The following is a 14,917-nucleotide window of genomic DNA, read 5'->3' on the forward strand; positions in this document are numbered from 1 at the left end:
CTCTAGGATTCACGGGCTCAGAGATGAAGTGAGTCACTCACCTCCAGAGACAGGATCAGCCTGCCTCCTGCCAGACCCATGAGCATATGGGTGAGCTGGGCAAACCCTGCTGGAGTGGCGGCCATTTCACCCTGGGGAGACATGGAGGGTCAGTCTGGCTCCAAGTAGCCCCCTTCTGCCTACCTGCCATTCCAGAGAGCCCGCCTTACCTTGGGGTCCCCTTGGAGGGCATCAAATCCAGCGGCCACCAGGACCAGCTGGGGCTGGAACTGATGGGGGGGAAAGGACTACATGAGGCCACCTGTCCTCATGGCCCACCCCTCACTGTCACCCTGCACCAAATCATCCCAGACCCCCGGACCTCAAGGGCGACCGGCAGCAGGATTTGCAGGAAAGCAGCAATGTAGTCGGCATCTCGCATCCCAACCTGCAGACAGAGGCACACGATGGTGAGATGGGACGTTCTGCCCTCTGCCTTGAACGACTGAAGGGCAGGGGTGAGCTTCACTCTGGGGGCAACAAGTGGGCAGACACTGACCTGGTTCCAAGGCACATTGATGGTATATCCCTGGCCTTGGCCAAAACCTGTGGTGGACCAGTTAGAGGCCTTCAGGTGGGGCCAGAAGCGACCCTGCTCATAGCGGTGGATGGAAAAATAGAGCACACTGGGGGCAGAGAGAAAAAAGAGATTGGGGGATTGAGGAGTCAATGCACCAGACACTCCCAAAATACAGCTACCACAGTTGGTTCAACCACTCATTCATTTTCTCATTGTTTTCCCCATTAAATATTTAATTCAAACATTCATTCATTTTTTCATTTGTTTACCTATTACATCACTCACTCATTCATTTCATCTCTTACTGGAACTCCTCCCTCGGCAAACACTGCTGCCCCCTCAATGCCCACCCAGGTCTAACTCTGAGATCCTGAGAGCTAGTGGATCTATCTCAGGCCCCGAGAGCTCCTTACACCATGGGGACACTAGATCATGCCCACGCACCCACCTGTCCCTGTGTCCAAGGTGGTAACAGTAGGACAAACCCTGTGACTTTGGGAGGCCCACAGGGAACGTGGGGCTTTAAAATGGTGGGAGCCAGCTAAGGCTGCCCAGAGCATCAGGCTGGGCTGGGGAGCTTGATGTTTCTTCTAAATAAAGTGGGAGACTGGGAAGTTAGAGTTAAGAGCTGGTTCTGTGTGTAGAGCTAGAGTGGGGGTGCTGGCTAGGGCTCCATGAGGCCAGTGAGGGGACAATTCCTTCCTTCACAATACCTTACAGGCCACCTCTAGTACTTCTTTTATTGTGTAGGTGAGAAACAGAGCACTGAAAGCATTGAGGGGGATTGACACACAGAACAGATATTGAAAAGACACAATGGTCCCTCCAGCAGGCTGTGGGAGGGCTTAATCCTGATTGAGGCAATCCAAATGAATAATCTCTTATCCATCCATCCATCGGTTCATCGCTCCCTGCCTTGTTCCAGGAAGGATTTAAGGCAGCTTTCTCCCTTTTTTAGGGAAATGTATGACAGTCCCATTTTAATGAATGTTAACAATGTAGTTGTACAATTTAATAAAACTGACATAAAAAGATTTATGAAATGAAGAAAAATGTATTGGGATTAGGGAATGAAATTTATATTAAAACTCTGGTATTGAGTAGGTGGGGAAATGATTGGGTTTTATTTTATTTTTACTCTGATAGGTAAATACCAGTTCTAAACTTTTTTTTTTTTTTACCTAAGTTAGCCATTAAAGGAAGAGGAATACCCCATAGAACATAAAGATTATTATCAGGGGGAGAAAATAACTAAAGAAAAGATTTGAAGAAAGGCAACCCCACAAGAGAGCCACCAGAATTAAGAGAACTAACACTCAGGAAACTAAGCTTATAAAGCAAACAGGATGAAGTTCTAAAATAATTTTGAATGGCCCTGGCTGGGTAGCTTGGTTGTTTAGAGCATCATCCTGATATCCCAAGGTTGCGGGTTCAATTCCCAGTCAGTGCACATATAAGAATCAACTAATGAATGCATATATAAGTGGAATAACAGATCAGTATTTCTTTCTCCCCCCTCCTTCCTCTCTCTCTAAAACTCAATAAATAAAAAGGAATCAACCAATGAATGCATAAATAAGTGGAACAACAAATCAATGTCTCTCTCTCTTTCCCTCCCCACCTCCCTCTCTCTCTTCAAATAAATAAAAATTACAATAAATAAATAAAATATGTCTCACTTCCAATGAAGGAATGATGAACTGATAGCACAGGTTTACCTCCCCACTCTGCTACTATCCCAGTCAAAAGACATTAAAGGAATGTTAAACAAGTATCCACCCAGAAAGACAGAATGGGATAAAGGATTCAGACAATAAGAGACTTCAAAAAAATCCCTGGAAAGTACTTTGAGGCTCCGGGGGCCCAAGGGGATGACCTGGGGTTTCCCTTCTGGAGAAATCAAGCACAATTCCAGGTCACTGCACACAAAATCAGTCCTGAATAACCAGCTCACCCAATGGCCCATTCACTAAGTTTACTTCTTTCTTTTAACTACTTTGCTTTAATTTTCATTGTCTTCATAATAGTCTTTTAAGGACTGTCCAACTTGTCTCCACCCCAAAACCCTGCTGTTGGAGTTAAGAGACAGAGAGATGGGGAGAAGGGAGATTGAAGGGCATGGATAAATTCTTTTTCATTTATACAAACCAGATTACTCAGAAAGGAATGAAAATCACACTGACATTAGACATCTGACAGCAACACCAAATGCTAGAAAATAATAAAGCAATGTCTACAGAGCAGCCAATCTAGATTAGATAATGAGCCATGGGAGCTCAGGATCTATGGGGAGAAGTGGATTCTACACAGTCTGTTCGACAGAAGACTAGATAAACAAAGATTACTTAGTAGTGTCTCCTACTGAGAAGGACTAGTTCAATCACTTTCTGCTAGAAGGGTAAGCTGGTGCTTTCTGGAGAAAAATCTGGCAGATCTCAGACTTTCAAGCATGCCAACCCTCTGACCCAGTAATCCATGACTGGAAATTTATCCTATAGATATACTCAGAGAAGTGTAAAATTACATGCACTGTGTGTGTGTGTGTGTGTGTGTGTGGGGGGGGTGTCCTTCAGCCCAGCCTGCACCCTCTCCAATATGGGACCCCTCGGACATCCCTCTCACAATCCAGTACTGCTGGCTCCCAACCGCTCGCCTGCCAGCCTGATCAACACCTAACTGCTCCCCTGCCAGCCCAATTGCCCCCAACTGGCCTCCCCTACCGGCCTGGTCACCCCCAACTGCCCTCCCCTGCTGGCCTGGTCGCCCCCAACTGCCCTCCCCTGCAGGCCTGGCCCCCCCAATTGCCCTCCCCTGCCGGCCCAGTCACCCCTAACTTCCCTCCCTCCCCTGCAGGCCCGGTTGCCCCCAACTGCCCTCCCCTGCTGGCCTGGTTGCCCCTAACTGTCCTCCCCTGCAGGCCTGGCCCCCCCAATTGCCCTCCCCTGCTGGCCCAGTCACCCCTAACTTCCCTCCCTCCCCTGCAGGCCTGGTTGCCCCCAACTGCCCTCCCCTGCTGGCCTGGTTGCCCCTAACTGCCCTCCCCTGCAGGCCTGGTCCCCTCCAACTGCCCTCCCCTGCAGGCCTGGTCACCCCCAACTGCTCTCCCCTTCAGGCCTGGTCCTCCCACGAACTTCCCTCCCTTGCAGGTCTGGTTGCCCCCAACTGCCCTCTCCTGCAGGCCTGGTTCCCCCCAATTGCCCTCCCCTGCTGGCCCAGTTACCCCTAACTGCCCTCCCTCACCTGCAGGCCTGGTTGTTCCCAACTGCCCTCTCCTGCTGGCCTGGTTGCCCCTAACTACCCTTCCCTACTGGCCTGATCGCCCACAACTGCATTCCCCTGCTGCTATCTTTTGACCACATGGGGGCAGCCATCTTGTGCAATGGCATGGCGGTCAATTTGGATATTACTGCTTTATTATATAGGATACTATTCACTGTAGAATTGTCTGCAATAGCAATACCTGGGAAGCATCATAAATGTCCCGGAGTTAAATGACCAGAGGTATAGCCATACAATGGAATACTGTACAGCCCTTACAAAAAAGAAGGTACTTTTTAGAAGTAGTAACATGGAGCAGTGTCTACCACCTGCTGTTAAATGTGAAAAGCAAATTGCCACAGACCATGTAGAGCAAGCATGTCAAACTCGCAGTCCACAGCCCGCATGCAGCCTACAACAAATATTTTTGCGGCCCAGCCAATATAACGGTATGTAAGAAACATTTTAATAAAAATTTTGTAACTTAATTTTTATAATATCCTGCTATACATAATTATTAATTATGAACTACAAGGTTCGCTAATGACTGATTACTATAATTGTGTTGCATTCATTTCCCTTATGCGCTTTACGCGCAGGTGCACCATTTCTCTCCACTAATACTAGCAAGCGAATATTTTAGCAGCCGGTTGCCACATCATTAGTCTTGTACTGACATGTGTGATGTGTGCAACAGGAAATATTTTGCTTTCGGAGAACAAGAAAAATAGTTTTATTTGCGTTACAGTTATTAATTTGTGTAGTTATTTAGTGTCTGGTAAGTTAATGTACAAGAAAAAATATTAATTTGTATTAAAATGTTCTATTATTTTATGTTAACGATGACTCATTTATTTCAGCCCTTTGTATTCAGCATGCCTCTACCAAAATAAACCTATGTTTCTATGAAAATTGAAGTTTTTGTTTTGTAAACTTAAACCTTGTTTACTTGGCCCGTGCTAGCCTTTAAGTCTGATGCGCTTGATGTAGAGGATTACCCCATTAGGCAGTGTATTAATAATAATGATAATGAATTTATACATCTATATGAAAAATTCCATAAGGATATAACATAAACTATCAACAATTATTTTTGAGGTGATGGGAATTATAGGAGAGTCACTGCTATAGACAGTTCTGTATTATTTTTTATAAAATTTTAAAATTGATTTTAGAGAGAGAAAGGAAGAAATAGAGAGAGAAATACCAATGTGAGAAATATCAATTGGCTGCCTACCACATGCACCCTGACCAGGGTTATGTGCTCTGGCCAGGAATCAAACCCACGCCCCTTTGGTGCATGGAATGATGCTCCAACCAACTGAGCCACACCAGCCAGGGCTTCTTTAATTTTTTTTTTAAGTTGTGTTTTTATTGGTTTTAGAGAGAGAGGAAGGGAGAGATAGAGATTGAAACATTGATCAGCTGCCTCCCACACCCCCCCCCCCTCCCGCCACTGGGGATTGAGTCCGCAACCCAGGCATGTGCCCTGACTGGGGATCAAACTGGTGACCTCTTGGTTCATGGGTCGACACTAAACCACTGAGTAATACCAGCTGGGGTTATTTAACTTTTTAAATAAATAATTTGTAGTAATCATAATTACAAAATATGATATAGTAATTTGAGGTTCACTCCAGCTCCAGGGTAAATTAATAAGCAAGATTTCTAAATGTTTGTGGAAGCAAATCTCATTTCTTCCCGTTCTTTTCTGTGCGAACCTGTATGTCTCAGTTCACCCATTTCTAAAATGGGGAACTCAACAGTCCCTGCCTCAGTGAAATTAAGAGGGCAGACATGCAGAGAGCAGCACAGAACCTGGTCCCAGGGCAGGCCCAATGTAATGTGAACGCCTTCCCTTCCCTCCTGACCCCTTCTGGTTGGGCCTTTAAGGGTGGAGGATGGCTGGGAATCTAGCATCTGAGGTGGCATGTGGGGCCATACCTGGGGTCCTGGTCAAAGGTAAACTGTGTTCCTTGACCATGGTGCACATCCCAATCCACGATAAGGACCCTGTGAGCGGAAGAGAGGGGAGCACTGTATAAGATAATCCAGGTGCACCTGGGGGAAATGCCCACACCAGGCTACCCCACCTGTGCCACCCCCATCACCCTTGCCCTGCTATTTGCTGCTGACCTCTGAATGCCATGCTTCTGTTGAGCATAGCGAGCAGCCACGGCCACATGGTTGAACATGCAATATCCATCCATAAGACTGTGCTGGGCGTGGTGTCCAGGAGGCCTAAGCAGGACAGGGAAAGCCACAGATTGGGGGTTACTCCTCTGCAGAGGACTCTCCCTTGCTCTCTAATCCTGTTAGACCACCAACTCCCCCAGTGCTGATACCTGCCAATCTGCCAGGATCTGAGTAACTGAGGCCCTTAGACTCTCACCCCCAGTTTTCTGCTCTCTCTTTGAAGGAAACTTGATAATGTTTCTTAAAATTATCAGTGTATACACCTCCACACCCAGTCATTTTGCTCCTGAGGACTTAGCCCACAGCTTATACAGCAAAAAAGGTAAAATCACATGTTTATAAATGGACAACAAAATTTGCTGCAGCATTTTTTGGAAACAGTAAATGACTGGGGAGAACCAAAATGCCCAACAGTAGGGAGCTGGTTAACTTATTGTTGCACAGAGGAGTCTACATGGGTCTAAGCTGTACAGTTAGAGAATAGCTTTTCGAAATGTCTAAGTGGAAAATGCATGGTATGGAAGGGAGCATCTTGAATGCTGGAGCGCTCCCCTAAAATAGGGGAGGCAGGAGAAAGGCTCCATCTTCTGCCTTTCATCAGTTCTGGGATGCCAACAATGATAAGATGTACTGTGATTTTTACATGCCAACAACAAAGCAGAAAATGCTGCCAACTGAATGCTAAGATGTCACTGTTTACAAGATGCATCTGAATTTCAAGATGTTACCAATATGAAAAATATGCATCTCAGAATCAACGAAATATGGTATTTACTCCATGAAAATGCAGACTATTTCTGGGGCACACGAGTTATTGGTTACAGTGACTACCTCCAGGACAGGAAGCATGTGTCTGGGGAACGGGGGCGGGAGGGAGACTTTTTCTTGTATGCCCATTTGTATCTTAAGCACGTAAATACACTACCCATTACAAATACACTACCCATTATCAATACATTTTACACTTGAGGGAAGAATTTTTTTTTAATGTAGAAACCCAAATGCTGGCAGGTCCTACCTGACAATAGCCATGCCATTCCGGATTTCAGCCCCCAGGATCGCATCCACCAGCCTGAGGACAGAGCCTGAGGCCAGGCAGGCACAGGTGTATGAGTTCTGGAGAGACAGTGAGGAGCCAGAGAGGGAGTGAGGGAGAGACCAGCCCTGTCCACTCAGTTGCTTCCCCTAGGGTGGGGTAGGTGTGGGGATGGGCATTCCCAGGATTGCTACCACCCTCTGCCGTCACAGTTCTCATCCATACCGGATGCAGATAAACTGAGTCATAGGTGTCTGCTAGGACGCGGAGTTCTCCCTCATTCATGTATTGGGTTGTCTCCATCAGATCTATATATTCTAGGCTGGGGATACAGACAGGGTAGATGAGATTCAAGGGCCTGCCTCCCTCCTTGGCCCTGAGTTGGGGCCCTGTTTCCTCCCCAGCTAAGCCCTTTATGCACCAGACCCCTGGACAAGTCAGACTTCCTAAATTACAAGCTGTTTACATACCAGATTGTAATAAGAACAATAGCTCATCAGGCTGATGATATGTCAGGCACCATTCTAAGCACCCAACATATATCAAACCCTCTTGAGGAACTTGTATTTACCAGTCCCTCAGTTATTGGCAATGACAATGAGATTCAGAGAAGTTTAGCAACTTGCCCAAAGCCACAGAGCCCATGAGCTTCGTTCCCAAAGCATCCAATCTGCCCTGGTGGGCCCAAGCTAGCTTCCTCCCCGTCCCTACAAGGTTACCAAGAATTCACCTGTGAACCAACATCAGCTCCTCCTTTTCAGCAAACCGGGCCTGAGGAGACACAAGGAACAAAGGGCTAAGGTACGGCCCCAAACCAGGTCCTGCCAGCTCCTACCCTCCACCCAAGGTGCTGGCCGGGGAACTCACCTGAAAGGACACACAGCGGTCCAGGAGGCCCTCCTGGATCAGCTGTTCCTTGATGGCAAGGAGCCGCTCAGGGCCTTCAGGGAAGCTGGGTTGACAGAGATAAGTCACATGAACACATAGACATACATAGGGACACTGGTGAGCAACACAGCTGGTCCTGCATTCTTCTCCATCCAACACTGCACACCAGAAACTTCGAAGTACCTGTTGGCTCTGTTCTCACAATATATCCAGAGCCTGCCCCTCTCCTCATCACCCCGACTGCTGCTACCATAATCGCCCACCTGGGTTACTACAGTCAGCTCCTTATTGGCCTTCCTACTTTTTTTAAAAAATATATATATTTTATTGATTTTTTACAGAGAGGAAGGGAGAGGGGATAGAGAGTTAGAAACATCGATGAGAGAGAAACATCGATCAGCTGCCTCCTGCACCCCCCCCACTGGGGATGTGCCCACAACCAAGCTACATGCCCTTGACCGGAATCGAACCTGGGACCCTTCAGTCCACAGGCCGACGCTCTATCCACTGAGCCAAACCGGTTAGGGCTGGCCTTCCTACTTCTGCCCTCACTCCCCCAACAGTTCTTTCTTCCCATAGTAGGCAGACATTGGTTAAAATCCAAATCAGATCATGTCCCATCTAAACTCAAAACTTTCTCATGGCTCCCATCTCATCGAGTCACGTACTGTCCAGCTAGCTTTCCCCCCTGCTCCCACATTATCTTCATGACTCACTCCCTCACCTCCTTCAGATATCAGCAAGGCCTTCCCTGACCATCCTATTCCCAACTGAAGAGTTCCCCCATTGTTCTTTTTGCTACTTTCCCTCCTGCTTCAGTGTTTCTGCGCATCACAGAACTTTTGTTTCGAACACACTGTATTATTTACTTTCTTTTACTATCTGTTTTCTCCCCCAAAATTATAATCTTCACAAACACTAGGGTTTCTTTGTTTTGTCTACTGCCATGTCCCTGAAGTCCTTTGCCACTCTGAGTCTTCCATTGGGATAGAGGAGATAGATACTGAACTGGTAAACACATAAGTATAATAAGCAAACAATGACATGAGCTAGGAAGATCTCAAAGATCCAGTGCATGAGGTGTGGGGGGAGTAGCCAGGCATAGCCCTCTCTGAGAGTCTCCTTGAGATGTGAATGTTAACTGGGAGAAGAGAAGGCAGAAACAAATCTCTGGAAAAGGGATTGGCCAGGGCAAAGACCCGGATGGAGTTGAGGGAATGCCTGGCATGTGGGAAGAGCAGCAAGGGGTCCAGTGTGAGTGAAGTGAAGTGAAACGAATGAGGACGAGGACTGGCTGATGAAGTCACCAAGGTGATGTGGAGCCAGGTCACGTGGAACCTAAGAGGCCAAAATGAAGAATTTGACCTTTACCTTGAAGGATTTTAAGAAAGAGAACATCATTTTACACATATTTTTTTAGGCTGCTGTGTGGAAAACAGACAGCATGGATGAGAGTGGAAACAGGGAACAAGTGAAGGGGCCTTTGCAAGTTTAGGTGAGTGATGATGGTGGTGGCAGTGAGGAGAAGTCAGATATGGGATACATTTTGCACACAGAGACAAAAGAATTTGTTGATGGATTACATGTGTGAGCAAATGGGAGGTGTAATTCTTCCGTTTCAGCAGAAATATCTCTTTTTCAAGGATACCTTCTGGGAACACCAGATGCTAGTCTAAAATCCTTATTAAACACTTTTGAAGCCCCTGGTCTTAAGTCCTCCCATATTAAACACTTCATTCTGCTGTTGGCTGTTTAATGATCTGCTCTCCTACTCACCTATCAGCTCCTTGAGAAGGGACCCTGTCTGTCTTGTCCAACACATTTGTATCACCAACTCCTGGCACACAGCAGGCACTTAATAAATGTTTGCTGGCTAATGAAAAGAACCCCTTCAAACCTGAGCCTCACCTCCCTAAGTCATCTGCTGCCAGTCTCTAGGCTAGTGCAAGAAAGGATCTGTTCTTGCTAATGGCTCTAAGTGTGCATATTTGTGTGGTTTGGGGACAGCTGGAGGAGTCAAGTCTTACCTGTCATCCCAAAGGCAGTGGAAGTCATTTAGCTGCTCATCAAATACCAGGCCAGTACCAGAGAGTGTCTTGGTCTCAGTGGTCAGATCCTGTAGGGAAAAAAATGGGAGACACTGATCCATTTAGGGCTTGAGTCAGAGGTAACATCCCGTAATGTCCAAGATGGAGAACCTCAGGGTTTTGATAGTCACAGAAGGCTAAATTATGGCCAGGCCTCTCTCACCAGCACTTGCATCCCCTGGATTATTTCTTGCTCTGCTGCTTGGCTGAGCTTCTTCATTCTGCCTTTCTTCTTCACCTCTGCTAGTCTGGGGCTGGAGCGGAGTCCAGTACCCTTCTTAACACCTGGCTTCTGCCAAACAGAGAGAAAGGTCAGAGTCCATTGCACGGCCCACTGCTCCCCTTCCCCCTCATCAGGACGGATCTGGGGCCTCACCGAGATGATGCTGGAATCCTGGGGGGGCGTCTGGGGGTTGTGTATACTCCTTCGCTGCTTAGTTGTGGTGGAATCCTGGCCGGTGGAGGTCATGATCGGGGAGACTTCACCCCTGACGCGGTTCTGGGGGGTGCGGTGGAGGTGACTGAAGGGACTTGGTATCCTGAGGACCCTACACCCCAGCCTCCTCCCAGGCCCCGCCTCTTATGCTATCCTATCACACACTGCCTTCCAAAACTCCCTCTCTCTCAAGGCTCTCTCCCTCCACTGGGATGTCTATTCCACCTGGTCCCGCCCATTCCACTAGACTCCACCCCTTTAACACTATTCTTTCTTCTTTCAAAGTTTGGCCCTTTCAAAAAGCAATTAATCCCCCTAGATTCAGTCTATTCGAGGGCCTGATCTTTCCAACAAATCACGCCCCTTCCGCTCTACCAAGCCATTCCCCAGATTCTTTCCTTCCTCTCAGCCTCGCCCGGACCCCACCTCTTCACAGACTTGCCCTTTCCACCCAATCCCCCGGGAAAATCACCCACCCTTTCACTCGGCCAGCCCCAGCGCGGCCCCGACCCCACTCCACCCTGCACGATCCACTTAACTCCACCCCTTATCCGCCGCCCAGCACCTTCCACTAGGCCAGATTCCGTCCCTAACGTTTCAACCAGCACCGCTCCTCAGGGGACGGCCCCTTTCCTCCACCAAACCCCACCCCCCGCCCAAACCCTACCCCCGACGTTTTCCCAAACCCCTTCGGCCAGATTCCAGCCACCGCCCGCCAACCCCCGCCCCCTCCGCAATGCCAACCAATCCCTTCAGCTCCACACAGAAGGCACAGCGCGGCCCTTCCATCAAACCCCGCCCAGGACTAGCGCTGCTCCATTCCCCGCCACCTGTGAGGGGCTGCGGGTGCCGAGGCCCGCGTTACCATTGGGCCGGTTCTCTCTACTGACCGCCCTGATCCCGCCCACAGCCTCAGGGCCGCGCTCCCTGAGAGCTACACCTCCCTCCCCTTCACCAACGGCCGGTGGCGACGTCATCACGCGACGCGGGTCGTGCTGCGCATGCGCAGAGCGCGTCGCCCGCGGCTCCACACAACGCTTAGGCTCCCCCCACCCCTCCCCCAGCTGCCGCCGCCTTTGTTCCGACTGTCCGGGCCGCTGTCCCTCCGTCCTCGTCCAGTCACCTTAGGAGCCCTCAGGACCCACGACAACTGTGCCTTGAGGTGACTCAAGAGAGCAAACGAGCAAGCAAACGAGGGAGTTAGGCAAAGGCAAGCTTCTCTGCTTCTCGCGGCTTTCCCGCGCTGCGCGCGCTGATGACGTGGCGCGGGCGGGCTGGGGCCCGGTGGAAACTGGAAGGTGGCTGGTGGCAGTCAAGTGGGAGTGGTGATGATGCTAAATGTAAAGATTTTCTTTTTTTAAAATATATTTGTATTGATTTCAGGGAGGAAGGGAAAGGGAGAGAGAGACAGGAACATCAATGATGAGAGACAGTCATTGATTGGCTGCCTCCTGCACGCCCCACACTGGGGATGTGCCCTGACCGGGAATCAAACGGATGCTCAACCACTGAAACCACACGGATCGGGCAGGTGGTGAATCAGTGGTCACGAAGGTGTGTCGTGAGCAAGGGAACATCCCTGAAAGGAATAACTCACACTTGATTGTGTCTTTTCACAATGCTAGGCTTATTAGGGGAGACTTTCCCCATAAGTAAGTCAATAGATGTACACGCAGGTGACACGCAGAAAGGGGGAGCTTAAGCCGTAGAGCAGCAGAGCAAGCCCCACGAAGCCCCAATCACCCCGAAGCCCCAATCACCCCGAAGCCCCAATCACCCGTGGCCTCCGGGGTTAGAGAGGCGCACGCTGGTCCCAAGCCAGGCGTTGGCAGTGGCTTCCAGGGTTTGGGGGAACCGAGGTCCTGTTCGGCTCCGAGCTGACACGAGGTACAGCCAAGCTGACTCGTGGAAGGGTTGAAGCTCTGAGTTTTTATAGCCCGCAATGGGCGGCGGTCCCACTCATATCGGTGTCCAGATGGATTCCTTATCAGAGTTCAGACTTTCCGTTTTGCAGTCCCATCCCAAGGGCATTCCGTTACCTCACTGCCTCAGTCTTGGGCATATTGCCACTTGACATAACCGTTATGGCTGACAGAGACTCCATATTGGACTGTCAGACATTGTCCAGAAAGTCTGTTCTGCTCTTGCTCTACACAAGGTGGTGCACAGGAAGCGCTCACCAAGTGTTACTAATATTCTGCTGCAGAAATGGTGGGGCGGAAGGAGTCTTAATAGGGCAAATAACTGTAACGATAGCAAGTATTATGTGTCAGGCATTGTTGTAAGCCACAATTCTGTGAGGTAGTTCCCATTATTAAGGCTGCTTTGCAGATAAGGAAACTGAGGTTACATGACTTAGCCATGTGACCTTGGGCAAGTTACTGAACATCTCCTTGCTTCAGTTTCCTCATCTGGAAAATTGTGATAAAACAGTGCCCAGGGGCAGAATGGACCCGGGGAGGGGTGTGTTCTTGAACAGTAGCTCTCCCTGTCAGCCTCCACCCGGTAACCTCTGCTTCCAAGTGTGTGCCTAGGGGAAGGGGGAGTTAGTTGCCCCTTTGAGGGATGGGGGCGGCGGCGGGGAGGGACAATTCCCTCCCACCCCGGGTCTAAATAGCCCCGCAGGAGGCGGGTTTGTCCTCCTAATCTCCCTTTCTCATTCTTCACCATTTCCTACCAGGCTGTAGGCTGGGGCCGGAAAGATAAGCGGTCTGGGGTTCAGCTTCGCTGACTAACAAACAGATTGACAGCCCCACTACCCACTAGCCGGGCCCTCTGACCCTCTTGAAAACTCTAGTTTCAGCCTTCTTTTCCCTTCCACTCTCTTACTGCCTGAACAAGTTTTTTGTCCCAGTGGAAGAGAGCCACAGCCCTAAGACCTTTAAACCTCCACATACACCAAAGAAAACACAATGATGCAATATACACTGAAGAACACTCTGAGATTGTGATGCCTGCAAAGTAATAGAGTAGGGAGTCTTGCAAGGGTCAAGGCCCATTTTTCTGTACAGTTGGAAGAGAGTAGAGGTCGGCAAACTTTTTCTACGGAGGACCAGATAGTAAATATTTTAGTCTGTGTAGGCCACATATAGCCTCTGGTATATTCTTTCTTTCCCTTTAAAAATACAAAAAGTGGCTTTAGCCTGGCTTTAGCCTGAAGGCTCTAGTTTGCTGATCCCTGCACTAGAGTGTCAGTCTTTGGTTTCCTTCTAGGGACTAAGTGCAGAAGTTCCATGCTTCCTGAGGAGAGGTGTTCCTTTTGTGTGAGGTGTGAGGATGGATTCATGGACAGGGTCCCGTCACTTCTGGTGTTTTTCTACTGGGTCAAGTAAGTGTCCCTGTACCGAGTGAGGCTAAGGATTCCTACAGTTTCTGTACTGTTCTTCCACTGAGCCAAGCAAGGGTTTCTATACAGGACAAGATGGATGTTTTTAGAAAGCTCCACACTATGGGTTCCCATAAACACTCAGGATGGGGCTTCTTAGACTGCATTCTGAAAGGTTCCTATGACAGGTTGGTGCAGCTCAGGCTCAATACAGGTGTTTCTGTACAGCTTCAGAGCTGTGTTCATATAGAACGTAAGATCAGGTATTCATGTCCAGATTCAGTCAAAAGGTTATTTTTTTTTAAATATATTTTATTGATTTTTTACAGAGAGGAAGGGAGAGAGATAGAGAGTCAGAAACATCGATGAGAGAGAAACATCGATCAGCTGCCTCCTGCACATCTCCCACTGGGGATGTGCCCGCAACCCAGGTACATGCCCCTGACCGGAATCGAACCCGGGACCCTTCAGTCCGCAGGCCGACACTCTATCCACTGAGCCAAACCGGTTTTGGCCAAAAGGTTATTATTAATTGAGTTAAATTAGGCTACCTGATGTAACCATTGATGGCGAACCTATGACACCCGTGTCAGGGTGACACGCGAACTCATTTTTTTGGTTGAATTTTCTTTGTTAAATGGCATTTAAATATATAAAATAAATATCAAAAATATAAGTCTTTGTTTTACTATGGTTGCAAATATCAAAAAATTTCTATATGTGACACGGCACCAGAGTTAAGTGAGGGCTTTTCAAAATGCTGACACGCCGAGCTCAAAAGGTTCGCCATCACTGTTTGTAACAAACAAACCCAGAATCTCGGGGGCTTAACAAGTAAATGTTTGTTTCTCACTCATACAAAATCCAATGTGAATATTTACTACTGGTTATTCATGGACCCAGGCAACTTCCATTTTGTGACTGTGCTCTCCTTTGAGTCCTTGGAGTTATCACTATTCAGCTGGTAGATGAGAAAGGGAGGATTCCATGAGAGGTTTTTTGTTTTTGTTAATTCTTACCAGAGGATATTTTTCCATTGATTCTTAGAGAGAGTAGGAGGGAGGGAGGGAGGGAGGGAGGGGGAGAGAGAGAGAGAGAGAGAGAGAGAGAGAGAGGTGAGGGAAACATCAGT

The 14,917-nt window shown here is 48.4% G+C and overlaps 1 protein-coding gene across 1 annotated transcript; it reads right to left on the reverse strand.

Moving 5' to 3' along the window:
- Positions 1–7,775: 7,775 nt before the first annotated feature.
- Positions 7,776–10,898, reverse strand: LOC308511248 (histone deacetylase 6-like; the record flags this gene model as incomplete). Its single annotated transcript, XM_081081257.1, has 5 exons — positions 10,401–10,898; positions 10,188–10,316; positions 9,965–10,053; positions 7,917–8,001; positions 7,776–7,820 (listed from the first exon to the last, which is right to left on the reverse strand). The coding sequence occupies exons 1-5, from the start codon at positions 10,491–10,493 to the stop codon at positions 7,776–7,778; spliced, it is 441 nt and encodes a 146-aa protein (XP_080937383.1). The 5' UTR covers positions 10,494–10,898.
- Positions 10,899–14,917: the final 4,019 nt, after the last annotated feature.

This window comes from Myotis nattereri (genome assembly GCF_964212035.1).
Source record: "Myotis nattereri genome assembly, chromosome: X".
In the NCBI taxonomy this organism is placed as follows: Eukaryota; Metazoa; Chordata; class Mammalia; order Chiroptera; family Vespertilionidae; genus Myotis; species Myotis nattereri.